This window comes from Alligator sinensis, unplaced genomic scaffold (assembly GCF_000455745.1).
Source record: "Alligator sinensis unplaced genomic scaffold, ASM45574v1 scaffold649_1, whole genome shotgun sequence".
Classification (NCBI taxonomy): domain Eukaryota; kingdom Metazoa; phylum Chordata; order Crocodylia; family Alligatoridae; genus Alligator; species Alligator sinensis.
In genome coordinates, this window is record NW_005842127.1 from 1,947,885 (window position 1) to 1,970,856 (window position 22,972).

The 22,972-nt window shown below is 40.5% G+C and overlaps 1 protein-coding gene across 1 annotated transcript in view; it reads right to left on the reverse strand.

Annotated features, from left to right (window-relative positions):
* LOC102369559 (atrial natriuretic peptide receptor 2-like) overlaps nucleotides 1-22,768 on the reverse strand; it is a 49,090-nt gene extending 26,322 nt beyond the window's left edge. The window contains exons 1-7 of the mRNA XM_025205747.1: nucleotides 22,715-22,768; nucleotides 21,632-21,728; nucleotides 16,362-16,494; nucleotides 12,805-12,928; nucleotides 10,764-10,868; nucleotides 9,531-9,633; nucleotides 5,944-6,089 (exon numbers count right to left, since the gene is read on the reverse strand). Coding sequence (XP_025061532.1) covers nucleotides 5,944-6,089; nucleotides 9,531-9,633; nucleotides 10,764-10,868; nucleotides 12,805-12,928; nucleotides 16,362-16,494; nucleotides 21,632-21,728; nucleotides 22,715-22,768 — 762 coding nt within the window. The remainder of the gene's footprint in view (nucleotides 1-5,943; nucleotides 6,090-9,530; nucleotides 9,634-10,763; nucleotides 10,869-12,804; nucleotides 12,929-16,361; nucleotides 16,495-21,631; nucleotides 21,729-22,714) is intronic.
* Nucleotides 22,769-22,972: the final 204 nt, after the last annotated feature.

Genomic DNA, 22,972 nt, shown 5'->3' on the forward strand with positions numbered 1-22,972 from the left:
GTAACTCCATTGGTTTTAGTGGATTCCCTCCAGAAATGAACATGGCCAAAAATCATTAGATATATAGATATTTTAAAGTATAAAATCTACCAATACTTGAATGTATAAGATAACTCTGAGCAGTAACAAATCAGGATACAACACTTAAATACAAACATCAGTAGTTCTAAACAATATGGCATGATAAATTAACGGAAGGATTTAGGATTTTGAAAAGTGGGATGCAGCTGATGTGGTACATCATCCCAAAGAACGCAACACATATTTTTCTTTACTAATATGCTAGGAACTTATGGCTATATTATTCCATTTACCATTGAAGCAAAAACAAATATCATTTTATTGGAATGTGCATTATTATGTATTAAAAACACAACAAACTAGGCAAAAAAATAATCAAAATACCATTTCATTAGTCCTGTAGTCATTAGAGTTAAATGTATATCTCTTTTTCAGATTCATAAAACAAAGCCTAGTCTTCTTGAGCATCTTGGCAGTGCATCCAGTGCTTCATTGAAAGTTATTCCAAATCAGAATTAATGTTTACCTGAGTTAATGTTTTTAGCTGGAGTTAAAAACAGTCTGCAACACAGTTAAATAGGAGCTACATTACTAGGAGCAGCTAACAGACAGCATAAATGCCAAAAAGGATAGCTTTTGATTAGTGGAACATCAAGGTCATTTAAAAAAGAAGGGAGGGTTGTTAAGGAGGAATTATGTAGATTATAATGAGCCAGGAAGTCAACTGAGTCTCTTACCATTACCTGAATAGAAATGCTGTTGCTGCTGCTGCTGCCAGGTAGTTGGCTTTGAACTTTGGGTAGACCGAGAAGCAAAGGGAGCTGCAACTGCACCAATGCACCTCCCCCTGGATCCACCGCTGAATACATTTATAATAATATAATCTAACAATTTCCAACCATTTGTACTACACTTAGAACTCAACTCTGAAGTCAGCTAGGGGTGCATATGACCTCCTTAGAAAGACTGTAGGTCATGTTAAATGCCAGTAATATATTTTTCATCAATACAAACAGTGGTATTTTTCACATAATCAAATTTGGGGTCTAGATCAGCATTTTAGAGGGTACATTATCACATCAAGTTCGCTATCATATGAAACACTAGATTGGACATAGTCACTGCTTTGTAAATAAGATTTAGGTCTGTACCAGGGAACCCTAGCCCTGTTACTAGGAAGTAGAGTGGCCCCTTTAAGACTCGAGTCTTCAGAGCAAAGCTTGCCAGCAGAGCAGGGGTTAAAGGCTAAGCCTTGCAGGCCGGTCAGCTGACTGGGGGCTGTCAGGTGACTGTGAAAGGGCCCAGGCCAGAACTATATAAACCCTAGTCTGCGCTAGCTAGAGGAGCCCAGACTGAGACAGAGGGTGGGCTCTAGAAGGCTCCAAGCAAACCTGCAGCAACTCTAAAAGAGAGAGCCACTGGCAGTGGGGACTCAGAATTGTGGAGCCCATGGGTAAGAAGGCTTACTGCCTACGTTAACTCTTCTTTGTTATAGCCCAGTGGCTTCCTATTCACGTTATAGTTTAATCCAGTGGTTTGTGGCTGAGGCTGTATGGGATGTGTAGGCCTCATCAGCACCCATGGGGGTGCAGCTACAGGAGCCAGAGAGCCTGGCTTCATAGCGGGTACAGCTAGACAGGGCCAGGGGCCCAGAGCAGATTGAATGAAGCTAGTGCCTCTAAGCTGGGTCCTAACCAGTGGGCCCTGGCTGGTAGGCCTAGCTAGAGTGAAGGGGCTGAGACCTCAGAGGCCTTGGCCCCAACAAAGGGACATTGTACAGATAACACCTACAAGGCATGGGGTGTGATAAGGAGAGGTCAGAGTTATGCAATTAGCCCTTAAGGCAGGAGCTCATTATCTCATAGAGGTGAGAGCAAAGACCCTGTCTGGGAAGCCCTGGGGCAGCCTCCCTTTTAAGAACCAAAGAAACACCAAGATGTGGCAGGTGAGTGAAAGGGAGTCTGTTCCCAGAAGCATATTAAAAATATAAAAAGAAAGGACTCTGGGGGGTACCTCTAGGTGTGTGCCAGTGCATCTGCGGATGACACCCTGTTACAAGGTCCAATAAAGCTTTCAAATTCCATAAATACAAATGAAAATAAGTACACATTCTCTATAGCTGATTAGTTATGCAGATGAAATTAAAATAATAGAAAACTAGGGTTGGACACGACCTCATTTCCTGCTCAAGGCAGAACCATCCCCAACTAGATCATCCTGGCCAAGGCTTTGTCTAGCTGGGTCTTAAAACCCTTGAAGGATGGAGATTCCACAACCTTTCCGCATAACTTGTTCTAGTGCTTTACTATCCTCCTAGTGAGAAAGTTCTTCTTACTATCTAACCTCAACTTACTTTGCTGTAACTTGAGACCATTATTCCTTGTTCTGCCACCGCTCAGAACAGTCTAGCACCATCCTTGCTGGAACCTTCCTTCAGGGAGTTTAAAGCTACTCTTAAATGCCCTCCCAGTCTTGTCTTCTGCAGACTTAATAAATCTAGTTCCCTCAGCCTCTCCTCAGAAGTCCTATGCCCCAGCCCCCTAACCATTTTTGCTGCCTTCTGCTGGACTCTCCCCAAGTTGTCTACATCCTTTCTGTAATGCAGTCCCAAAACTGGACACAGTGCTCCAAATGTCGCCTCACCAGTGCTGAACAGAAGGGAAGAATCACTTTCCTCAGTTTGCTGGTAACCCTCCTACTAATGCAGCCCAGTATGCTGCTAGCTTGCTTGGCAACAAGGACACACTGTTGGCTGATATTCAGCTTATTGTCCATAGTAACCCCCAGGTCCTTTTCTGCAGCGCTGCTGCTTTGCCAGGCAGCCCCCAGCCTGTAGCAGTGCATTGGATTGTTCTGTCCCAAGTGCAGGATTTTGCACCTGTCCTTATTGAACCTCATGAGATTTGATGCAATCATCACAAGGCAATTTATATACCAGGTAGAGAGCACCATTTTTTTGCAAACCATCTGAATATCATATTCTAGGTTTTGTTCTGCAGAAATGAGTTACTAAAAGACAGCAAGTGACAAAAGCCAAAGTAATACAAAATTCCTTGTGACATAATGAGAGAACTAACAGTACTTGGGGAGAATTGAGGGCCAAATCGAATCCATAGCTCAGTGAAGTTAACAGGAGTATTTCCATTAATTTCAAAGGACTCTGGATTGGATGGCTGATTACAGAAAAAGGAGAATTACATTTTACCATGCAAGAGTATGATCAAACAAAATGAACTGATCACAAGAGACTGTAAGAGCTGATCCAATACCTTCTGAAGTCAGTGGCATCCTGGTATATGGAAGACAGGCTCACTGGATGGGCAATCTGTTACTGTATATGAAAAACTGAATAAAAGTGGCCTCAACATCTTTTTAAAAACAAGCTCATATGTGGGCTAACCTACAAACATATATGAATGATCTTGTACACCGAAGCTAAGGAAATGAAACAGCATAAGATGGTAAAAGCAATACTATTGATGCGTCCCTACAAAAGCATCATCAAGAAATAGTTGTAGGAGGTAAATTAGACTCATTCTGAGTCTTCTGTAGCCAAAATATGCATGGATGAGATAAGGATTTGATTTTATCCCAAATCAGCTTAATGATAATTTTAAAATTATCTTCTGAAATATGACACAGCAGACAATGATCAAACTGCACTTTGTCAAGACGTAGAGGATGGAGGGTAAAATGTTATCATCTGCATTAGGTTGAAAGACCCTTAATAAAAACATGTTTTTGTAACAAACCAACTTTGAAGCACTATACAGAGCCAGCTCTGGACTTATAGTGCCAACTTCCATGATCTGGAGATCATGCTTAGGAAATTTCAGAATGCGTGTCTAATTGTTGTAGTTCTAGGGCCCAGTTCTGCACTCTAATCAGACTCTCACTTTCTGGGATGAAAATTTTATCCAGATAAGATACAGATATCCTGTCTTATGTTAATAAATTTGTTAAAACAAACTGCCATGAAGTTTAACAACCATATAATTGATAACCATAATATTACTTATGTGAATTATGCTGTATTCTTGTGAGAAAAATGAAATATGTATGTGCCTACCGCAGACCTTGAACACAGCCAAAAGCCAGTGATAATTCTTCAGTTCCCATTCAGAATCACTAAACACCCCTACCAACATTTTTATTCTTATCCTGGAGAAAAAAGCCCACGGGAACAAATGAGGATTACACTGCAACCTGAAGGGTTACAGAAGTGGACTTGTGGTGAACTACAGTAGGAAGCTGATGCCACATACCTAATTATAGTGCCCCCACAACTCTATTATCTGAGTGTCTCCATGGAAGGCTGCTATTGATTTATCTTAAAAACAGCTTTGTGAAGTAGGTACAGATTTTGATTCCTATACTTTCAATAAGAAACTGAGACACCAGGAGATTAAAGGCCAGAGACTTTTAGACTAAGTCCCAAAGTCACACAAGAAATATGCAAAAGAATCAGGAACTAAATCCTAATTCTCTGGGTATCACCACAGTTCCTTAACCATAAAACAATCCATCTTTCCCTGAGGGAGAGCCTGCTTTCTTCACTCCCTTTCAGTTAACCCTGGGGAGTGTTAGCTTGAACACTCCAGATGGTCTTCAGAGCTACAGTGTGAGATGAAGAAAGAAGTGAGATATCAAAGAGCAAATCCATTTGATGGATTTATATGTTAAAGCCAAATAAGTCTTTTGTTATGGATACAATCAATACAGTGACTATACATCTACAAACATTCCCCCAGCAACATCTTTCGGTAATGTTCAGAAATAAATTTATGTATTTTCAGATACAGAAGTAAATGTAAACATGGAGGATCCATTCTCCAGTAATACTGTACAATAACAAGCAACAACAGTACATTATCTTGTATCAACATAGAACTTTCCATTCCAAAGGATCATTTTTCCTACATTGATCTATCCAGGTCTCTATATAAATGCTTCTTTCTGCATTCCCTCATTAAGTGAATTTGTCATTATAATAATTAATAACTACTAAACAAAACCCAATATTTTGAACTGAACCATGAAATTATGTTGTGCCAAGCCTTTAATTAAGTAACAGATGATGACCTAATTTAGTATTTCTTATCCTCTTTCTGGTCAGACCCTTCATGCTTCTTCTTATCCTCATACATTGTCTAGCATCCAATATAAGATTACAAAATACTTAAGGGGTATGGATGTCTCTTTGGCCTGTGAAGTCCCTCTCAAACCTCTGTGCCCTGTAAATAATAAATCTGTATATCCATGTATCTGTATGCATAGTCCTTGGAACCATTTCACTATGCCCACTAAAAAAAAAAGGCCTTTTTAGTATGGAACTGTGCAGAATATTAGCAGTCCCTGTATATATGTTCAGGGCAGAAGGACATTTTATTTCTCTGAAACTGGTGACAGAGAGAGTAGTCAGAATGTAACTTCTACAATTACCTATTAAACTTGTGACAAGACCACAAGCCAAGAAGTAATGCCAAGTCATCTAATGAAAATCCTTAGACTACCCTTCATGTAAACTTTTGCCTGGTGACTTGTTTCCTTGCTAGGGGCCAAACCTTACCACAAGGGCTAGATTTTCTCCCCAACTGCAGCCTGCTTAATAGTGCTTTGTCAGTGCAAATCATTTGGAAACAAAATGGATTTTCTTAGATGGGAATTACCTTGGCATGAGGGAGTCCCTAGTTGGTGTCAGGTGTGTCAGGATCATTATGGAGTTCCCTGCTGGCAGACACTCTCTAGCAGTGTAGGATTGCCATAACTCTTGCCAGGGTTAGTGTAGAACTAGCCTCTGCATTTAGAAACAACTTTTCCTCAAAGGATTCTAGAGAACCGCTACTTCCAAAGAACTTTTCTGTAAATAATAAAATAATGACCAAGCCACAATGGAAATAAAAAAAGAGAAGGGACACTCACCATTATTGTCAGTATGAAGCCAGAACAGACGAAACATATTGGTAAGGCGATTGCTATTCTGGCACCAGTTGTCAGTGGGCATTCTCCACAGTCAGCTGGACATGTCGAACAGCCTTCATCGTCTTCACAAAAACCATCTCCACACACTGGACAGAAAGAGGGAGATATCAGAATACTTGAAAAAAAAAAACTGTCATCTGAACTTAGGTGTGAATTTATCCAGAAAAACAGATGGCTTCTGATACGTGGATGCCTGTGCAAGGTGAGAGAATAGGCAAAGGAACAAATTTTAAGCAGTTCAGGGCCCTTGTAGTTGAAAGCAGCATTTTGATTTTTATAGGAACCCTTAAATCACTTCCAAATGATTGTGAACATCAGTGCTTGTTGTAGATGTCTTACTTGGTTATTATTGAATTTTATCTGTCTATTGTTATTTAGCCTGTAAACAGGCCTGTCTGTTTAGTCTGTAGTGAGACAAGACTGCCTCCCTTACTCACATTCTGTGTACTAAGCACAGTCCTTTGAGACCCAGAAATAAGGGAAGCAAAAACCCATCTTTTCTTCCTATCCTCCTAATCAGCACCACAGGATTAGCACTTAAGGAGTGTAATTTTAGGCATCTGGGGCACCTATACACATGCCAGATGTCTGGCTCCAACAGATGCTAATTAGCACATGTTGGAACAGACTCGATTAATTAAGTTTGCTGGAGCGTGCTAATTAGCAAGCTCCAGCAGCCTCCACATCACGTGTATTCAGCGTCCCCGCACTTCAAAATGGTGGCCGGGGTGCTTTAACTAAAGCTTGACAAATGAGACACTGAATACATGTGACACCTCCCTCCCTTCCCCCAGCATCCCAGAGCACGTATAAAGACGCCCCTAGTTTTCATAATCTTGGCTAATGTGAACAGAATTAATGATCCCATACACATGACGGGAGTTTCTAATGAAATCTCATGAATACCACGTTTTTTAAAAGGAAGCCTTCTCATGCAATACCAACAATTATACTTATAATAATAAGTTTGAAAGTATCCTAAAATACATTATTCTTTTCTGGATGAGATGTCCAAAGTGAAAAGAGTTGGGTAAGAGCCATCAGATTTGCTTTGTGTTGCAGTCAATAAAGCTAATGACAAATGGAGCTTCATTAGATGATCACTATTTTTTCCTTTCATTTATTGAAACGTAAGCCCAGTAGGATTATTACCTAGAATAAAATTATTATTTTATTTTAAGGTATTATATTGCTTAGAGTAAAATCTTTCTCTGAAGTCAATAGCCAAACATTTAGATGGTCCCTTTAGATCTTTATTGCTAGACATTGTACCTCAGACTTTCAATCTAAAAAATAATTAGTCCCACTGAAACAAGCTGAAGAACGGCTCTCTTAAGATGTCTGTACAACACACTTAGGGAGGAAAATAAATAAGTAATAGCTCTGCCTGACTCTTTTCTACCCCACTGTAATCTGTGGTCATATGCTATGACCATCACCGAGGTTCCTGACTGCTTTATCACTAGTAGGCAAGACGGAGGAGGAGGTGATAGTGATGAGAATACGGCTGGGGATATCCCCTTTAACAGAGCATTTTGTGTCAGGTCAAATAGAATGTTTTGTGTTGAGTAAAAACTGTTTTGATGTTATATTTTGGCAAGAAAACCAGAAAAAATTCAAATGCAGTTTGATTTGAATCAGTGTTTTGTTTTGTTTTTCCCCCTTGAATTTCCGGTTCAATAGCCTAACTGCACAATAAATTATTGACTTAGTCCTATTTACAGCTCTACTAAAGTGAATATAAGACCCATGTATTTGGGACTGTGTGAAGTTGTATATCCAAGCAAGCTTAGTAAGGTCAAAAGCAGTTGGTTCTGGCATTTGATTCAAACTATTTTTTACCTCAGTCTTCACAGGCTAGGTCAGCTCCCAGACTACTGCACCAGGCAGCACAGGTTGGGGAGGAAGTGAGCAGCCAACAGTGGTGAAAGAACAGGTTGGGACTATTTAGAAAAGCTGGATGTGTACAAGTCCATGGGGCTGAATGCAATGCATCTGAGGGTGCTGAGGGAGTTGGCTGATGTGATTGCGGAGCCACTGGCCATTATCTTTGAAAAATGTGGCAATCAGGGAAGGTCCCAGACGATTGGAAAAGGGCAAATATAGTGCCCATCTTTAAGAAAAGGAAGAAGAAGGATCCAGGGAACTACAGACGAGTCAGCCTCATCTCAGTCCCTAGAAAAATCATGAAGCAGGTACTCAAGGAATCCATTTCTAAGCACCTGGAGAAGAAGAAAGTGATCAGAATCAGTCAGCATGGATTCACTAAGGGCAAATCATGCCTGATTGCCTTCTATGATGAGATGACTGGCTCTGTGGATTATGGGAAAGCAGTGGATGTGATATACCTTTATTTTAGCCAGGCTTTTGATACTGTCTCCCACATCATTCTTGCAAGCAAGTTACAGAAGTATGGGTAGGATGAGTGGATTGTAAGGTTCATAGAAAGCTGGCTGGATCATTGGGCTTAATGTGTAGTAATCAATGGGTTGAGATCTAGTTGGCAGCTGGTCCCAAGTGGACTGCCCTAGGCATCAATCCTGGGGCTGGTTTTGTCCAATATTTTCATTAATGACCTGGAGGATGTAATGAAGTGCATCCTCAGCAAGTTCTCAGATGATACCAATCTGGGGGCTAGGATTCAGAGTGACCTAGAAAAATAAGAGGATTGGGCTAAAAGAAATCTCATGAGCTTCAACAAGAACAAGTTTAAATTCCCTCATTTAGGATGGAAAATCCCATGCACCGCTACAGGCTTAGGACCAACTGACTAAGCAGCAGCCCTGCAGAAAAGGACTTGGGGATTATAGTGGACAACAAGCTGAATATGAGTCAACAGTGTGCCCCTCTTGCTAAGAAGGCTTACAACATACTGGGCTGCATTAGTAGGAGCACTGGCAGCAGAACAAAGGAAATAATTATTCCCCTTTATTCTGCACTGGAAAGACCACATCTGGAGTACTGTGTTCAGTTTTGGGCCCCCCACTACAGAAAGGATGTGGACAAGTTGGAGAGAGTTCAGTGGAGGACAACAAAAATGGTTTAGGGGGCTGGGGCACATGACTTCTGATGAGAGGCTGAGGGAACTGGACTTAGTCTGGAGAAGAGAAGAGTGAGGGGGGGATCTGAGAGCAGCCTTTAACTCCCTGAAGCAGGGTTCCAAAGAGGATGGAGCTACACTGTTTTCAGTGGTGGCAGATGACAGAACAATGGTCTCAAGTTGCCAGGAAGTTTAAGTTGGATATTAGGAAAAATTCTCGCGCTTGGAAGGTGATGAAGTACTGGAACCGGTTACTTAGAGAGGTGGTGGGATGTCTATATTTGGAGGTTCTCAAAGCCCCGCTTGACAGATCCCTGGCTGGAATAATTTAGTTGGGCTTCGAGCAGGGGTTGGACTAGATGACCTCCTGAGGTCCTTATGGGGGAAGGGAAGATGTGTGTCCTCCTGTTCTTCGTGCTTATCTATAAGTAGGATGCACTATGTAATACTTATTTGACATACATTGACTCTACATTTAGTTTCATACCTACTGCAGGTAGGACAGTGGTTTTGGCTTCCAGAGCTACCTGCATTCTGCCAACTCTGATGTGTGCGATGAGAGAGGTCACACCCACATGAACCAAAACTACCTGAAAAACAAATTAACTCAATCACAATTGATTTAAATTGTGCAAACAAAAATCTTTCAACATCAATAACCCATGCTCCTTTCCCCTAGACCTACTGTTGCCCCTTCCTATTCTTATGTATTAGCTACCTCAAAATCTTCCCACTGCCTTATAGAGTAACTCAATCAAATGTCTAGGAATTTCATTTAGATATATTTATCAGTGTATGCATTAGATGTTACCTAAGACCTAAGGTGGGCTACTTTCCTAGAGTCATTATAATGTAGAGCAAGAAGCAGGAAGCAGTGTCTATGCAGTGATATCATCTCCCAAGTATTTGCAATGCCTTTGGGAAAGGAACTGGGGGAACGGTCCTTCCTTTCCCTCTCCCCATTTCTAACCAACTGAGAAAAACCTTCACTCTGATGGATTTTTCTCTTCTGTAACAGAGGTGTCAGGGGCTGGTACTGTTTTAAGAGTGAGAAGTGCCTCTAAGGAATTGTGCTGCTTACAAGCTCGCTGCCTCCCCACTCTCAACACCAATAGACTGAAGAAGCCAGGTAGGTATCTCTGCTCCTTGGCAGGGAACAGGATTGGGGCACATCTATAGCTGGGCTAAAGGAAAGGCCTTTAAGATCTTTGCAGTTCCTCCTGTTCCTTCTATGGTAAAAGGGAAGATGGGAACCATGCCTCCCTTAGAGATGCTGGCATAGGAAATGACAATGCTGAAAACTCAGTGTTTTGTTCCTGCAGGGGACTGGACTCCACGAAGCACTAGGTCCAGTCACTTCCCAATGAAGCCAATGGAGAATTACAAGCACTCAGCACCTTGTAGTATCTGGCTCTTATCCTACAACCTTTATATGCATAAAAATAATCATTTGGTGAGGTGGGGGGCAAGGTTGTCATACATGGTAGAAAAGCAGCTAAGGTGTCTTCCTATAGCTCCAGATGTCTGAGTTCAAGTCTCACTTCATTGTGTGCTGTTAGCTATAGAAACTGGTGTGGCTTCATTTTGCTAACCTAGGCTCAGGTTAACCTTTGACCTTTTTCATGCATTAAGACTCCACAACATTATTTCAAACTACTACAAGCTGTCTTGGAAAGATAATAATCCAAATAAACTATAATAGGCAGAGAATGCACTGTACCTTGGCAGTCCAGTTTTTCTGACTCATTTTGCCAGCTGTAGATAGGGTATGAGTAAATATCTGTCCATCATCTGGAATCCATGGCCCACATATTCCACCTTTCCCCTTCACCAAACAATTGCAATAAATAATGAAACAGTGAAAATTCCAGGTTCCCTCAGTAGTCTTATAAAGTTTTGTGCTTCAAAACAATGACCACTCAATTATTAGGCATATCTGCATCTACAATATGACACCATGGTATTGCTGTATACTAAAATCACAAATACTGTTGTGTATACTAAAATAAAATACAAGCAATAGGAACAAAGCAACTTATAATTTAGTTTAAAAATCTCATAAAACTCCCATAAAGAACATGAGCCAAAGTCTGTGTGGGGTAACTTAGATCAAGTCATTCTGGATTTACCTCACTGAAGAAGCAGAATTTTGCTCCAATTTTTTGGCTGTTACATAGTATTTTCACAGCAGCACTCATTTTGATATAGCAGCTTCTTCTGACTAATGAATAAAGCATTTCTGCTATGAAATGCTTTCTTTCACAGCATTTCTCATTAAGGCTGCGAAGACTTTAATTTCCTAACAGTTGCAGCCATGAAGGATTATAATGACTATATACAGATGTAGGTTGTTGTGGGTTTTTTTCTTTTTTTAAATGGATTAGTTCTAATTCCTAATTTCAAATATTTATGCAGACATTCCAGTTTATGCACTTTAGATTACGATACAGAAAAAGAGATGGATTATTCATGCCAGCTAAGGTAAAACTATTCAGAACACATGACACTGTCAAAAAGATCTTGCTTAATAGAAAGGGATTGATTGGTAAATACCCATTCAGACTCATCTATCCACATTCTTGTGGTATTTTTGGTCTATGATAATTTTTCTACACAAACTTGCATTTTTTCAAGCAGGAAACCACAAAAACTTTGAAATGTGAGGTTAGATGGAATCTTTGTGCTAGGTGTGTTCACAGATCTCATTCCCCACACAAGGAATTTAGGGGTGCACTAGCTTCACAAGAGATCCCCTCCTGTCCTCCCACAAAGGGGTGTTTGTGGCTTTGAAGATTCAGATAGGGAGAGAAAGGGGGAAGGAAGCAGTCAGTGGGTAGACTAAGAGAGGGGCAGGCATGCTGGTGGGATGCATGTTGACCCCTGCTGTGCCTCCATCAGAAAGATAAGACATTCAGAGGTTGTATGATCATTCTGGTAGGGATCTCTCTCTCAAGAGAAAGCAGAGCCAGTGCTACCAAGGAGCAAAGTCAGAACTCCTTAGCATGGAGATACAACCAGCTCCAGGGTGTATCCCGGGGTATGTATGTGATTGGTGGGTGAGAGACTGATTTCCTTCTGCAAAACTCTCCCTCCTAATGAAATAGTTTTTAGAATCTCCATGAGGGCCACCATGGAGGACTTCCTGCCTCATGTGATCTTTCTAGACCTATGGGTTCTCTCTGTCCTTCAGCAAACACACACAGTTCAAATTGTCCCCACGCTTCCTTCTGCAGTCACCATATTAAATAATGAAGATGAAAAAGAAGGGAGACTCCCCAGCTTATCAAAAACATTCCTATTTATTTAAATGGGCTCAGCTTTTCAACCCATAAATTTGGTTACACATGCTCTCCTAGAATCCAAAATAAATGAATGTATCTTGCTCACTATGCACCAGCAAGTCTTCAGACATCCATTCTCTAGCCCTAACATGTTTGTTTTGCCTTAATCAAATCTGATAAAGACAAACCAGTTTAAAGGGTCCAATTCTGCAGGTCAGTGAGGGATTCTCCCTGATTTGAATGGAAACTGCTCACTACTTCTGAGAAGTCAAACCATTTGCTTTGGTACCTGGGAGCCTAATCTAAAGACTATTAAATTCAACGGGAACCTTTTCACAGGCTTTAATGAGCCCCTGGATTTGATCCTCAAGGAAGGGTCTGACTTTAGGCATCTAATTTTCATGATGTTGAGTCTAGCTATGAAAGTGGCCTATCCACCAGAGCAAACAGACTTCTGAAAGCCCTACCCTCGGTACTAACCATAAAGGCCAAGGGGCAGGAGTGAATGTTGGCATGATGAACACAGCAGTTCTCTCCATTTGCATCTTTCCAGTTGGAAGGGCACTCCTGTTCTTCGCAAAACTTCTTTGCAGCAGTAGCATTGCTGGCCAAACAACATTTTTTTTTAAATAAAAAGATAATTTATATTAATTTCTCATTCCTAAAAATGTCAACAGGCACAAAATGAAATTCTGCTCTTTAAGCAGCACAGAAAAAAAGCACTGTGCAAACATCTATGGCAGGAGACATGTGGCTGTTTCCTTTTACTTATCTGTTTTACCTTAGGGTCAGGCAGTCCCAGAGCACTGAAAGACTACTGTTGACTGGGCTACCACCTACTGCTTTGTAGGAGGAAGTTCTGGGAGCTACTACCCCACCAGCAGATCCCAACACCTCAGCTTGGCCATCCAACCTGACTGCCCCACCAGATGGAAGATTTTGGCAAGACCACTTATGGCACCTCTGATGGTAAAACCATAGTAGTTCCTGAATACTTCCATCCTCATTTTATCATCATTATGTTTGTTTCTTTATAGCTGTAGAAACATAAAATGTGTACTATTCAGTCTCTCTCTGCTCCACCATCTCAAAGGTCCAAGGATAATGGCTATGATATTTATGAGTATGTCCATACTGCTCAATTACAGCACAGTACATCATGCCTGCTCTGCATAGGATATTTCCTGAACTGAAAGAAGTGTATTCACACACACAGAGCCCTGTGTGCATGCCACACGGGCTGTGGCATCAAGCGACTACACTACATCCAGCTTGGAAGGTAATATTCAGGGAGCTGGTGTAGCATGTTTCAGTAGGACAGTGCCTGGCTCTGTAAAAGACCAGCTTAGACCTACCTGGTGTGTAAGATTTCAAAGACTGCAAATTGCAAAATCGCGACATTTAGAACCAGAAGTGGATTTAGTGAACTCAGCTGTAAAATGATTCAAGGCCCTTGAAAGTTTACCACATGTAAAGATTGCAAAAACCACACATGCACAAAAAAATGTATGTCACTACAATTTTTCCACCTGATTTACCCAGCCCTACTTTCAGATGAGCAATTATCTCTCTGAACTTGGTGCCATGCAAGAGGAAGTAAAAATAATTGAAACAATATTCTTTAATGAGTTGCACTATGTAAATAAGCCCGAGACAACATTTGAGCAGCATCTGAAAATGTGTGCTGTACTGTAACTTTCTGTATCCAAGTTCTATAAAAGATTTCATTTTTGCTGTACTGCAAATTATATTCACTGGATGCATCTACATGTGCCATTAAGGCAATGTGATAAACTGGTGAAGTTTCTGTCACAGTCAGCTGTTCCAGGGTGCAGAGTCTGCACAAACACCTTGCAGCAGTTTGAGTTGGGGTGTAGCAGTCCCAGGCTGGCAGGGCCTCAAGGGTCAGTCCCAGGCTCCAGGTGGCAGTGTCAGGAAGCCTATGGCCTGATGGGGCACGAGGGTGCTCAAGTGTCAGGCTAGGGTGCAGGCAGCCCTGGTGCCCCAGCCAGCTCCTGATGTCATCTATATATGCATTTCATTGCATGTGATTACTCTATTTTAAATTAATTTACTGTGCCCTAATACTGGTGCATGTGTAGGCAGTGATGCTTCACTGCAGAGCAAATTAGTCAACTCTGCAGCAAAGCATATGGGTAGATGCACCCATTGGGGTGCATCTACATGAGATGCTAATTGTGTAGTAGCCTAATTATACTGCACAGTAGTGTGCAGGGCAAAAACCATGCTAATTCACTACTGCACAATAGTATTAGACTACTGCGCAGTTAGCATCTGTAAAAAGCCACGTGCTGGTGCTAGCAGTGACTGTGTGTTGATTTAGTACTTGGTTATGCAAGTATTAAACTTAATGTGCTGCAACTACAGTGCATTAATGAACGTGTAGATGTACCCACTGAGAAGTAACCAGTAGCATTATAAAAAGAGACTTCACTGTGAAGGTATAAATGCAAAGAGTTAAAATATAAATATAGGTATAAACAAATACATATTTTAAATTGTAAATGCCAGGGTAAATCTTTCAAGATTGGCTAGGGCCAGATTTAAAAAGGTATTTGGGTACCCAAAGATAGACGTAGGTACCTTTTAGGTTTTGCAAATTAGCCCAAGCAGGTTAAGCCCAAGAAGTCTCTATAGGAGATAGTACCGGTGAGAGAGGATGCCATTTTGGCATCCTTAGTAACATTCATCCTTAATTCATTCTTAGTAACACTCATTTACATCCACTGATTTCCCCAACCTTCTGACTTGGTGTCTGGCATCTAACTTGCTAAGGCGTTTTTAAAAATCCTCTTAAGCATCTATGCACACTGCCAGGTACATAAATACCTTGAAAAATCAGGAAATAGATACCTTATCTAATTTTACCCTTATGGCCTCCATTGAGCATCTGCCACATTTTGGCCCTGATCTGAAGCCCACTAAAGCCAGTGGAATAATTTGAATAAACTACAGTGGAGTTTGGACCAATTACAATAAGCATGGTAGTATCTCATTGAAATCAGTGAGACCACTCCCATGCTTAAAATGAGTCACATATTTAAGTGCCTTTTTGAATGAGGGTGTGTGTTCCTGGGGTTTAGGTTGTAGCCGTGTTGGTCTAAGGATGTAGGCAGACAAGGTTCCTTGGGTGAATTGAGTTTGACATTATTAAGGTAAGAAATAAATGTGTTAGTATCCATATTTAACAGCAGTCTTTTCAAAAGCTCCTAAATGTTTTATGAGAACAAGTTGCACTGAAAAGACCGTTGAAATAATCCCTCTTTTACTGGCAGAAATTGTTTATTTTTTGGCAATGCTATTGTAATGCTATAATTAATGGCTATGAAATTTTACTATAAAGCATATTTTGGGAAGTGTGAGAAGGATTTTTTTTTTTTTTACCACATATGATGCAAAAAGGTAACAATTCTCAGATGAACAAAATAAAAGTTTATGTGGATGATTCATTTGATTAAATATCATTCATAGTTATCTGTGAAAGTTTCTCTAAGTCAATACATATACATTCAGACAAATTCTGGTTGTTTAATTATTAGAAAATTGATTTCAATGAGCTCAAAATCTGGCCCATCATGTAGTTATATTTGCAAGGAGTGCATTTAACTATATGAATTATTATTGCTACTGTAATTCATTCTTCATGTTGAGGTAATACCTATTGGCTGCAACCAGGTGGGATCCCTTTGTGTTAGACGTTGTACAAAGATACCTCCATCCCAATGAGCTTGTAGTCTAAAAGCCAAGAAATACCAGGAGGCGGAGACGAGCAAGCTAGGGCAGTGATAGCGTGCAATCACAATAGGATATGCAACCACTCTTAACCACCATTCACTAGAAGTGATGCAAGCATATTTCGCTCAGAATGAAAGGAATGGAACAGTCACTCCGAAGAAAAATGCTCCCAGAGCGTCTACCAGTAGAGTCTTTAGTACAGCCACGTCATTGAAAATAGCCAGGAATCCACTGCAGTACATTGTTCTGAACATTAGAGAAGTCTCTATAGGAGATAGTACCTGTGAGAGAGGATGCCGTTTTGGACAGCATATTGGTAGAAGTGATCTGAAGCAAACACTGTGTAGGTTACATTGAAGAACTCCCCACTTAAGGCCTTTTCTGGAGGTCGTTGGACCCATGCCATCTCAAGGCCTAGGAACAACACAGAGTTATGGGTCAAACAGCTTTGCTTAATCTACTTCAACTGCGTGCATCTAGACAAACTGGTTTGTAGCAGAAATCCAAGGCAAATGTATATATTTTTTCACAAATATTGCTCTTATAATTTTTCCCAGGAAAAAATGATTCCCCCCTTAGAATGTATAGATTGTTCTAAATTCACCTCTCCTGGTGATGTAGTATCTTAAAAATTATGACCCCATACTGCTTGCTTTGCTCATGTTTACCTCATTCTTTATGTACCAGTAGAAATTTTACTCCGGTGTGACTCAGCTGACTTCAGTTATACTTGGTTTACTACTACGACTACTACAACAACTGCCACTACTATACAGTTTTTCTCTTAGTAACGCTCATTTACATCAAGCAGTAAATATATCCTCTCTTTCTCAGATGGTATCATATAGGTACAAACATCATCACTGAACAAAGGAAGGGAAATATTACCACAGAGAGAACCCAGACATAAAAATCCTTTTTCATATGAGCAGTCCTTAGTCAAGCAACAGTCTCTTTAAAATGAGTCAGGAAGAGCCTGGATTATTTAGCATAAATACCAGAAGACTGAATGGGGATTTGACAACTATTCTGAAATACAAAGAGGGTTGTTATAAAGAAGATGCCACTCAATAGGTCTCTGTGTCCACTAGGGGAAGAATAAGAAGTAAAGGGCTTAAATTGCAACAAGAGAAACTTAGGTAAGATCAGTGATATCCAACTTTTTGGGCCATGCAACAGATGAGTGGTGCAGGGTTTGTCCATGGACTGGATCCAGTCTGTGGACCCAACCTGGCACTCATGGCTCTTATCCTGTGCACCATATCACAACTGCAGTCCCAGCCCCACACAACAGATCTGACCTCAGTCTCATGTGTGCTTGATTGTGCCTGCAATCCTGCCCCCAGCTCTGTGCATGCCAAATTGAGCCTGCTGCCCCAGTCCCACATGTGCCAGATTGGGCCCACTGCCTTACCCTGCCCCAAGTCTTACAGATACCCAGAAAAGACTGTCCAAGTGTGAGGGCCCAGGCTGCAGAGCTGACTGCACAAAAGGGGTTGTTCATGCCCTGGGCATGAAAGCCTGTGGCCAGAAAAAGCCACCTCACAGGGTAGAATTTTCCATTGGCAAGGAGTGTGCAAAGGGAGAGAGATCGTGCAGCAAATGTGGAAGGCAACATGGACTCAAATGTGATGCATTTGGAAAGCTCTGTTTTACCTATCACAAAAGGAACCATTTTGTCATGTGTTGCGATTCCCAAACACGGAAACCTTCATACAGACATTACATCTAGAAGTTCGAGGGGATTTCATCAGGTTTAAAATGGCCCCTGATCTAACTCAGCAATCAGATAGGTGCTGAGATCCTGATCTAAGGTAAGTCAAGGGAGGGGGAGGGGGCAGGCAGGGTGGGGGAGTCTGCAGGGAGGGTGGGGGGGAATTGGGGACTGAGCTCTTAATGTGTACCGAACTTCAGTTAGATTGGTTTACTTGCACCTCATTTAACTTAGTGCACCTCTGAGGTTAAATTAGATCCAGTAGGCCATTTTTTGACCAATCTAACCTTCATGAGATATCTGTACAATTCACAATTAGGTCAACCTAACCAGGGATATATGCATAAGGTCCTCACATGGGCAAGCTAACAGTTCCTAACCTCCCTGAATGTCTATGTAGGCAGAGTGAAGAAATTGCACCTCATTTAACTTAGTGCACCTCTGAGGTTAAATTAGATCCAGTAGGCCATTTTTTGACCAATCTAACCTTCATGAGATATCTGTACAATTCACAATTAGGTCAACCTAACCAGGGATATATGCATAAGGTCCTCACATGGGCAAGCTAACAGTTCCTAACCTCCCTGAATGTCTATGTAGGCAGAGTGAAGAAAGACTTTTTTTATACATATAGTTGAATTAAGCAAAAATCAATGAGAAGGACTGGATTTGCCAATGAAAGAAAAAGGAAGTTCAGGTTAATATTTTGCCAGGGCATGGATGTAGAAGTTTAAAATTGAGATCAAAGACAAGTCCAACAAAAATCAAAAGAGTAGGCTATTCAGGAATAAACATACTAGTGAAAGGAAGATATATTGCCAGCACGCAATATAAAAAAGAGCATACAAACTCCCACTCATAGTATTTAGGGAAGTGAAACCAATTTTTTGGATTAGGTAGCCTGTGAGAAACTGAATCTAGTTAAGTGTCTGGTTGCAGTAGAAGAAGGCATAGCATCTGTGCCTCCTGATGATCCTCTTGGCCATCATGACCCAAATCTGGACAATTTTCTTCAGAAGAAGCTGATTGTTCCAGAACACAAGAAGCAACTATGTCTTTAGGGGAAGAAATGTACCTATGGAAACAAATGCAAATACTAGTATACAGAAAGTTGAAATCAGCCTCAGTGGTCTGTAGCTCATGAACTTTGTGCTATGTGCAAAAGCATGGGTGCCAAAGTGCAAGTCAGTCAGGTCCCTGTATAAGAATTCAAGTCTATCAAGACAGAGAAAAAGCTTCCCACCAAAACAAATGAAAAACTAGATACTTCTTCGATTTGAGAAGACAGTAACATCTCCTGAAAGGTTCATAGAGACCTGTTAAAATAGCTGTAGAAAAGGAAAGTGAGCGGTAAAGACTGACTCCAGAGTGAAGTTCCAGTAATCTTGTCTCTGTAGATTGGTATTAATGGCTTTTTGTGTTAATTTTTTTTTTACTTATTAAGAGGGAAAATGTAGTGATAGACAGTAGAATTTAGAGATGCTTCTAAAAGGGAAGCTGAGGGAGTTGAGAATTGGGGGACAGTTCCTTAATGATAGAGGAGCAACCTAGCAGGTTATTCAGGAGAGCCATACTGGGATTACAACAGTTGCACACTTCAGCAGAAAAAAACTTGCTGTGTAGTTTTTCTCATTCTTGTATGCCTGTAGTAGATCGCTAAACCTGTAGATCGCTAAACCTAGCGATCACTACACTGTGTGTGGGGCCATGTTATCTGGCAGTGGGGGAATAGTGGCAGTGTTAATTGCCACTGCTCCCCTGCCACTAAATTTCCAGACTCCTGGGGAGCCATACAACTCACATCGCATGACAGCGTGGGTCAGATCTGGGATGTAGGCCCCGTTGAGCTCCCTTGGGTTAGGTAACTGGATGAACTTTCTAACACTGCATGGTGAAGCACTGAAACACATTACCCAGAGAGGTTTTGGTATCTCTGGCATTGTATGTTTTAGGTGCAGGCTAAAATACCTTTCATAGATGAGCCTATGAACTTCACTTCATCAACCTATTAGATACAAAAAATCATGGACTAAATATAGACATTGGATTTATGACACATTATAACCTGCCTATCATCTGACTCCCCAGGTAACCTCTCTACTATTTACCAGCTATATTCATTCCCCCTCCTTCCTCCCCATGTCTCTCACCCATTGACTACCTCAGTTTACATTTTCACTGACTTCCTTCCTTGCCTGCATACCAGCCTCTGGCTTCTTTACTATTCCATCTAGTAAGAGCACAGACCATCTGCAGATGCTTCCTCAGCCTGACGAAAGGTATTTGTTCCCAAAAGCTTGCAAAGAAGATTTTTTCCAACTTTTTGAGTTGATCTAATAAAAGATATCAGATTTACCCAATGAACTTTGTCTGCCTAGGTGCAGGCTGGACAAGCATTTACTCTGGGAGGCTTTATACAACAGGACCCTGCCCTGAATGAGGGGGTTGGACTTAGATGGCATCTCAAAGCCCTTTCCCCCCCATGATTGAATAGGACCACTTATATCAACAAAGGCTGGCAGGAGAAGCTTAATATCATTTTTAGTGATTAGAACATTTTGTTACTGTATGGTTGGTGACTTCAGCTGCTTTTTCTTGTGCACAGTGCCTTTTCAAAAGGTGCTAATTTTAACAGAAATAATCCTTTAAGGCATATAGTGCTATAGAAAAGCAAACAAGCAATCCGACCATGAATAACGATTACAGCAAAACAAAACAAGGCTACACTTGAAATATCATTCCAATCTAGCCATATTTTCACCAATTATTAAAAGGTGAAATATTTGCTATGTTTGATGGCAAGCAATAAAAGGTCAAAATAAATGAAGCTTTTATTTTTCTCAAAGCAGTTTATATCCTTCATAGACTCCCAAAACAAGCAGATTCTGTCCTTTTATCCTATTCAGACATGCTTAAACACATAGCAAAACAAGAATAAAGGTTTTGATCTATAGCAAAAAAAAGCCATAATATTTGTCTCTAGCTGAATTTCATCTGCCTTTAGAAGCTGGCAGCGGTGTTTTACATAAACAGTAGCCTGCAAACTGCTCTAAAATTGGGTAAAATGGGAGCATGGTAGTGCAACAGCTTCAGACATCATGGGATTGGCAGGGAAACAAAATAAAAACCTTTCTTCCTTTGTTTCCTTTGGTATCTATTTGACATGACCACTCATTAGTAGCCAATTCAAAATCAGTTGTGGTCATAACGAGTTGTTTTAATCCTGGGCAGAAAATTGCTAAATTCACCAGGTTATGGAAAGTTCAGTTTATAATCCGTACTCTTCAGACTTTGAGTTTCATATGAATGTTTACATGTTAAAGCTATTCAGTTCTATTTGAAGCCTGGACCCGAAGTCCTTACACAGATCTCAATTAAAATACTGATGAAGAGACTCTACTTATTGGCCAGAGTGTTTAAATGAATACAGTCTGGTTTGGAACTGGTTCTGCAAAATTACAGCAACTTCACAATTAAACAATCTGCTGCAATGCAGGGCTGATTGTCTGCTTTCTTTTATTTAGGCGGCTTTGTTTTTTCTTGAGTGAAACAAAATTCCTTGATTAAACCCAATTAGTTGAAATGATTTCTGTTGATTTCAAATCCCCCTCACAGGTACTCTGTCGAGTCAATAGCTCCAAACAAACATTTATTATGAAGTGAATTGGCCTCTTTCCTTCACCTAGGAAGAAAAATTGCTACTGACTCAAATAGTTCCCTTCATGAAAGAGACCTGACATGCATTAGGGATTATTTTATTTCCTTTATTTGCAAGTTGTCATCTCTTCCTTCAGCCAGAGACATGGACTTTGTTGAATAACTGTACAACATACTCACCTCCGCAATCCAGCATGTTATACTCATCTGGTTTTTCTAAGGGCCAGCAGTCATAGTCTTTGTTATCCAGATCATGCCATCCCTCCACTAATAACACCTGCCGTGGAAAGACAAACAGATACGTATATAAAAGCCTAGGATATTTTTCCCCTATGCAAAGTCTGCCATTCTTTTATTTAAAAAAATGCACAAACAAAACCTGACATTTTGTAGGTCTTTTTCAGCTTTCTGGAACAAAGATGACAGCCAGGAATAACCTTAATGCTCACAAACTAGGTCACAGATGGATTTTAGCCCTATTCTGCTCCCCCATCCCCCAAATCATTCATAAAACAATCAGGGAGACTCAGAAAATGCAACCTATAAAGAAGAGGCAGCTGAGGGTTCCAGTAGCATCTGCAGTTAGATTGTGTCATTTCAAAACCCCTTCAAACTCTCTCTTCATTGTAGTTAAATTTCTTAAGTTTCTATTTAGAACCTCTTTTTAATATCTTAAATAGTTAATATGTTAAATATACACATATGATAACATATTATACAAATATAAGCTTTAATAACAATATGTTTTATTAATCAACCTACTCAGTAGCATGAAAAAGTTTCATTATTAACGGACACTGGGTACACAGCAGCAGGATATGTTACATTATATTAATAGAATATATTCTGAAAACAGTTTGCTATTATTCTGTATACTAGAAAAAGAACAGAATCTATTCTTCTCATTATTATTATTCTATACATTATTGGAATAGAATAAATAGAATAGGATGCCTTCTGCTAATGTATTATGCTATTATTATTCTATAAATGAGTAAAATAGGATGAAATACATTAGGATAACATATTTTATTATTTTTCTGTATGTTATCGGAATGCAATATATTATTTTAAGAGATTCTGCTTTTTGTCTTCTCTGTATTAGTGGAATAGAGTATAATCAATTATTTCTTTATATTAGCCAGATAGAATGAATCAGGAGCCATCAGTAATAAGCAATAGCACCACAGTGCACTACTCTTAATAGTTCTTTGATGTTGAATTGTATGTAGACTAGCAATAGGATCTATGCAGTTTACCTACCAATAAACTGAGGAGGCTTCGGAGCCCAGAGCCAGTTGATTTGACAGGTCTCATGGTCCCTACCAGGCATTAAGCCCAGTTACTGTCAGGACTGCTGCTGCTGCTGCTACTGAGCTAGGAACCTCCCACCCCCAGGGTAGCCAGCCAGCCAGCCAAGCTGTTTGCCACCACTTCAACAGGCTGCAGCTGTTCCACCTCCTCCTCCCTTGCTTCCTGCCCCTTCCATGTTCCAGGTGGGAATCCCTTGATACTCCAGCA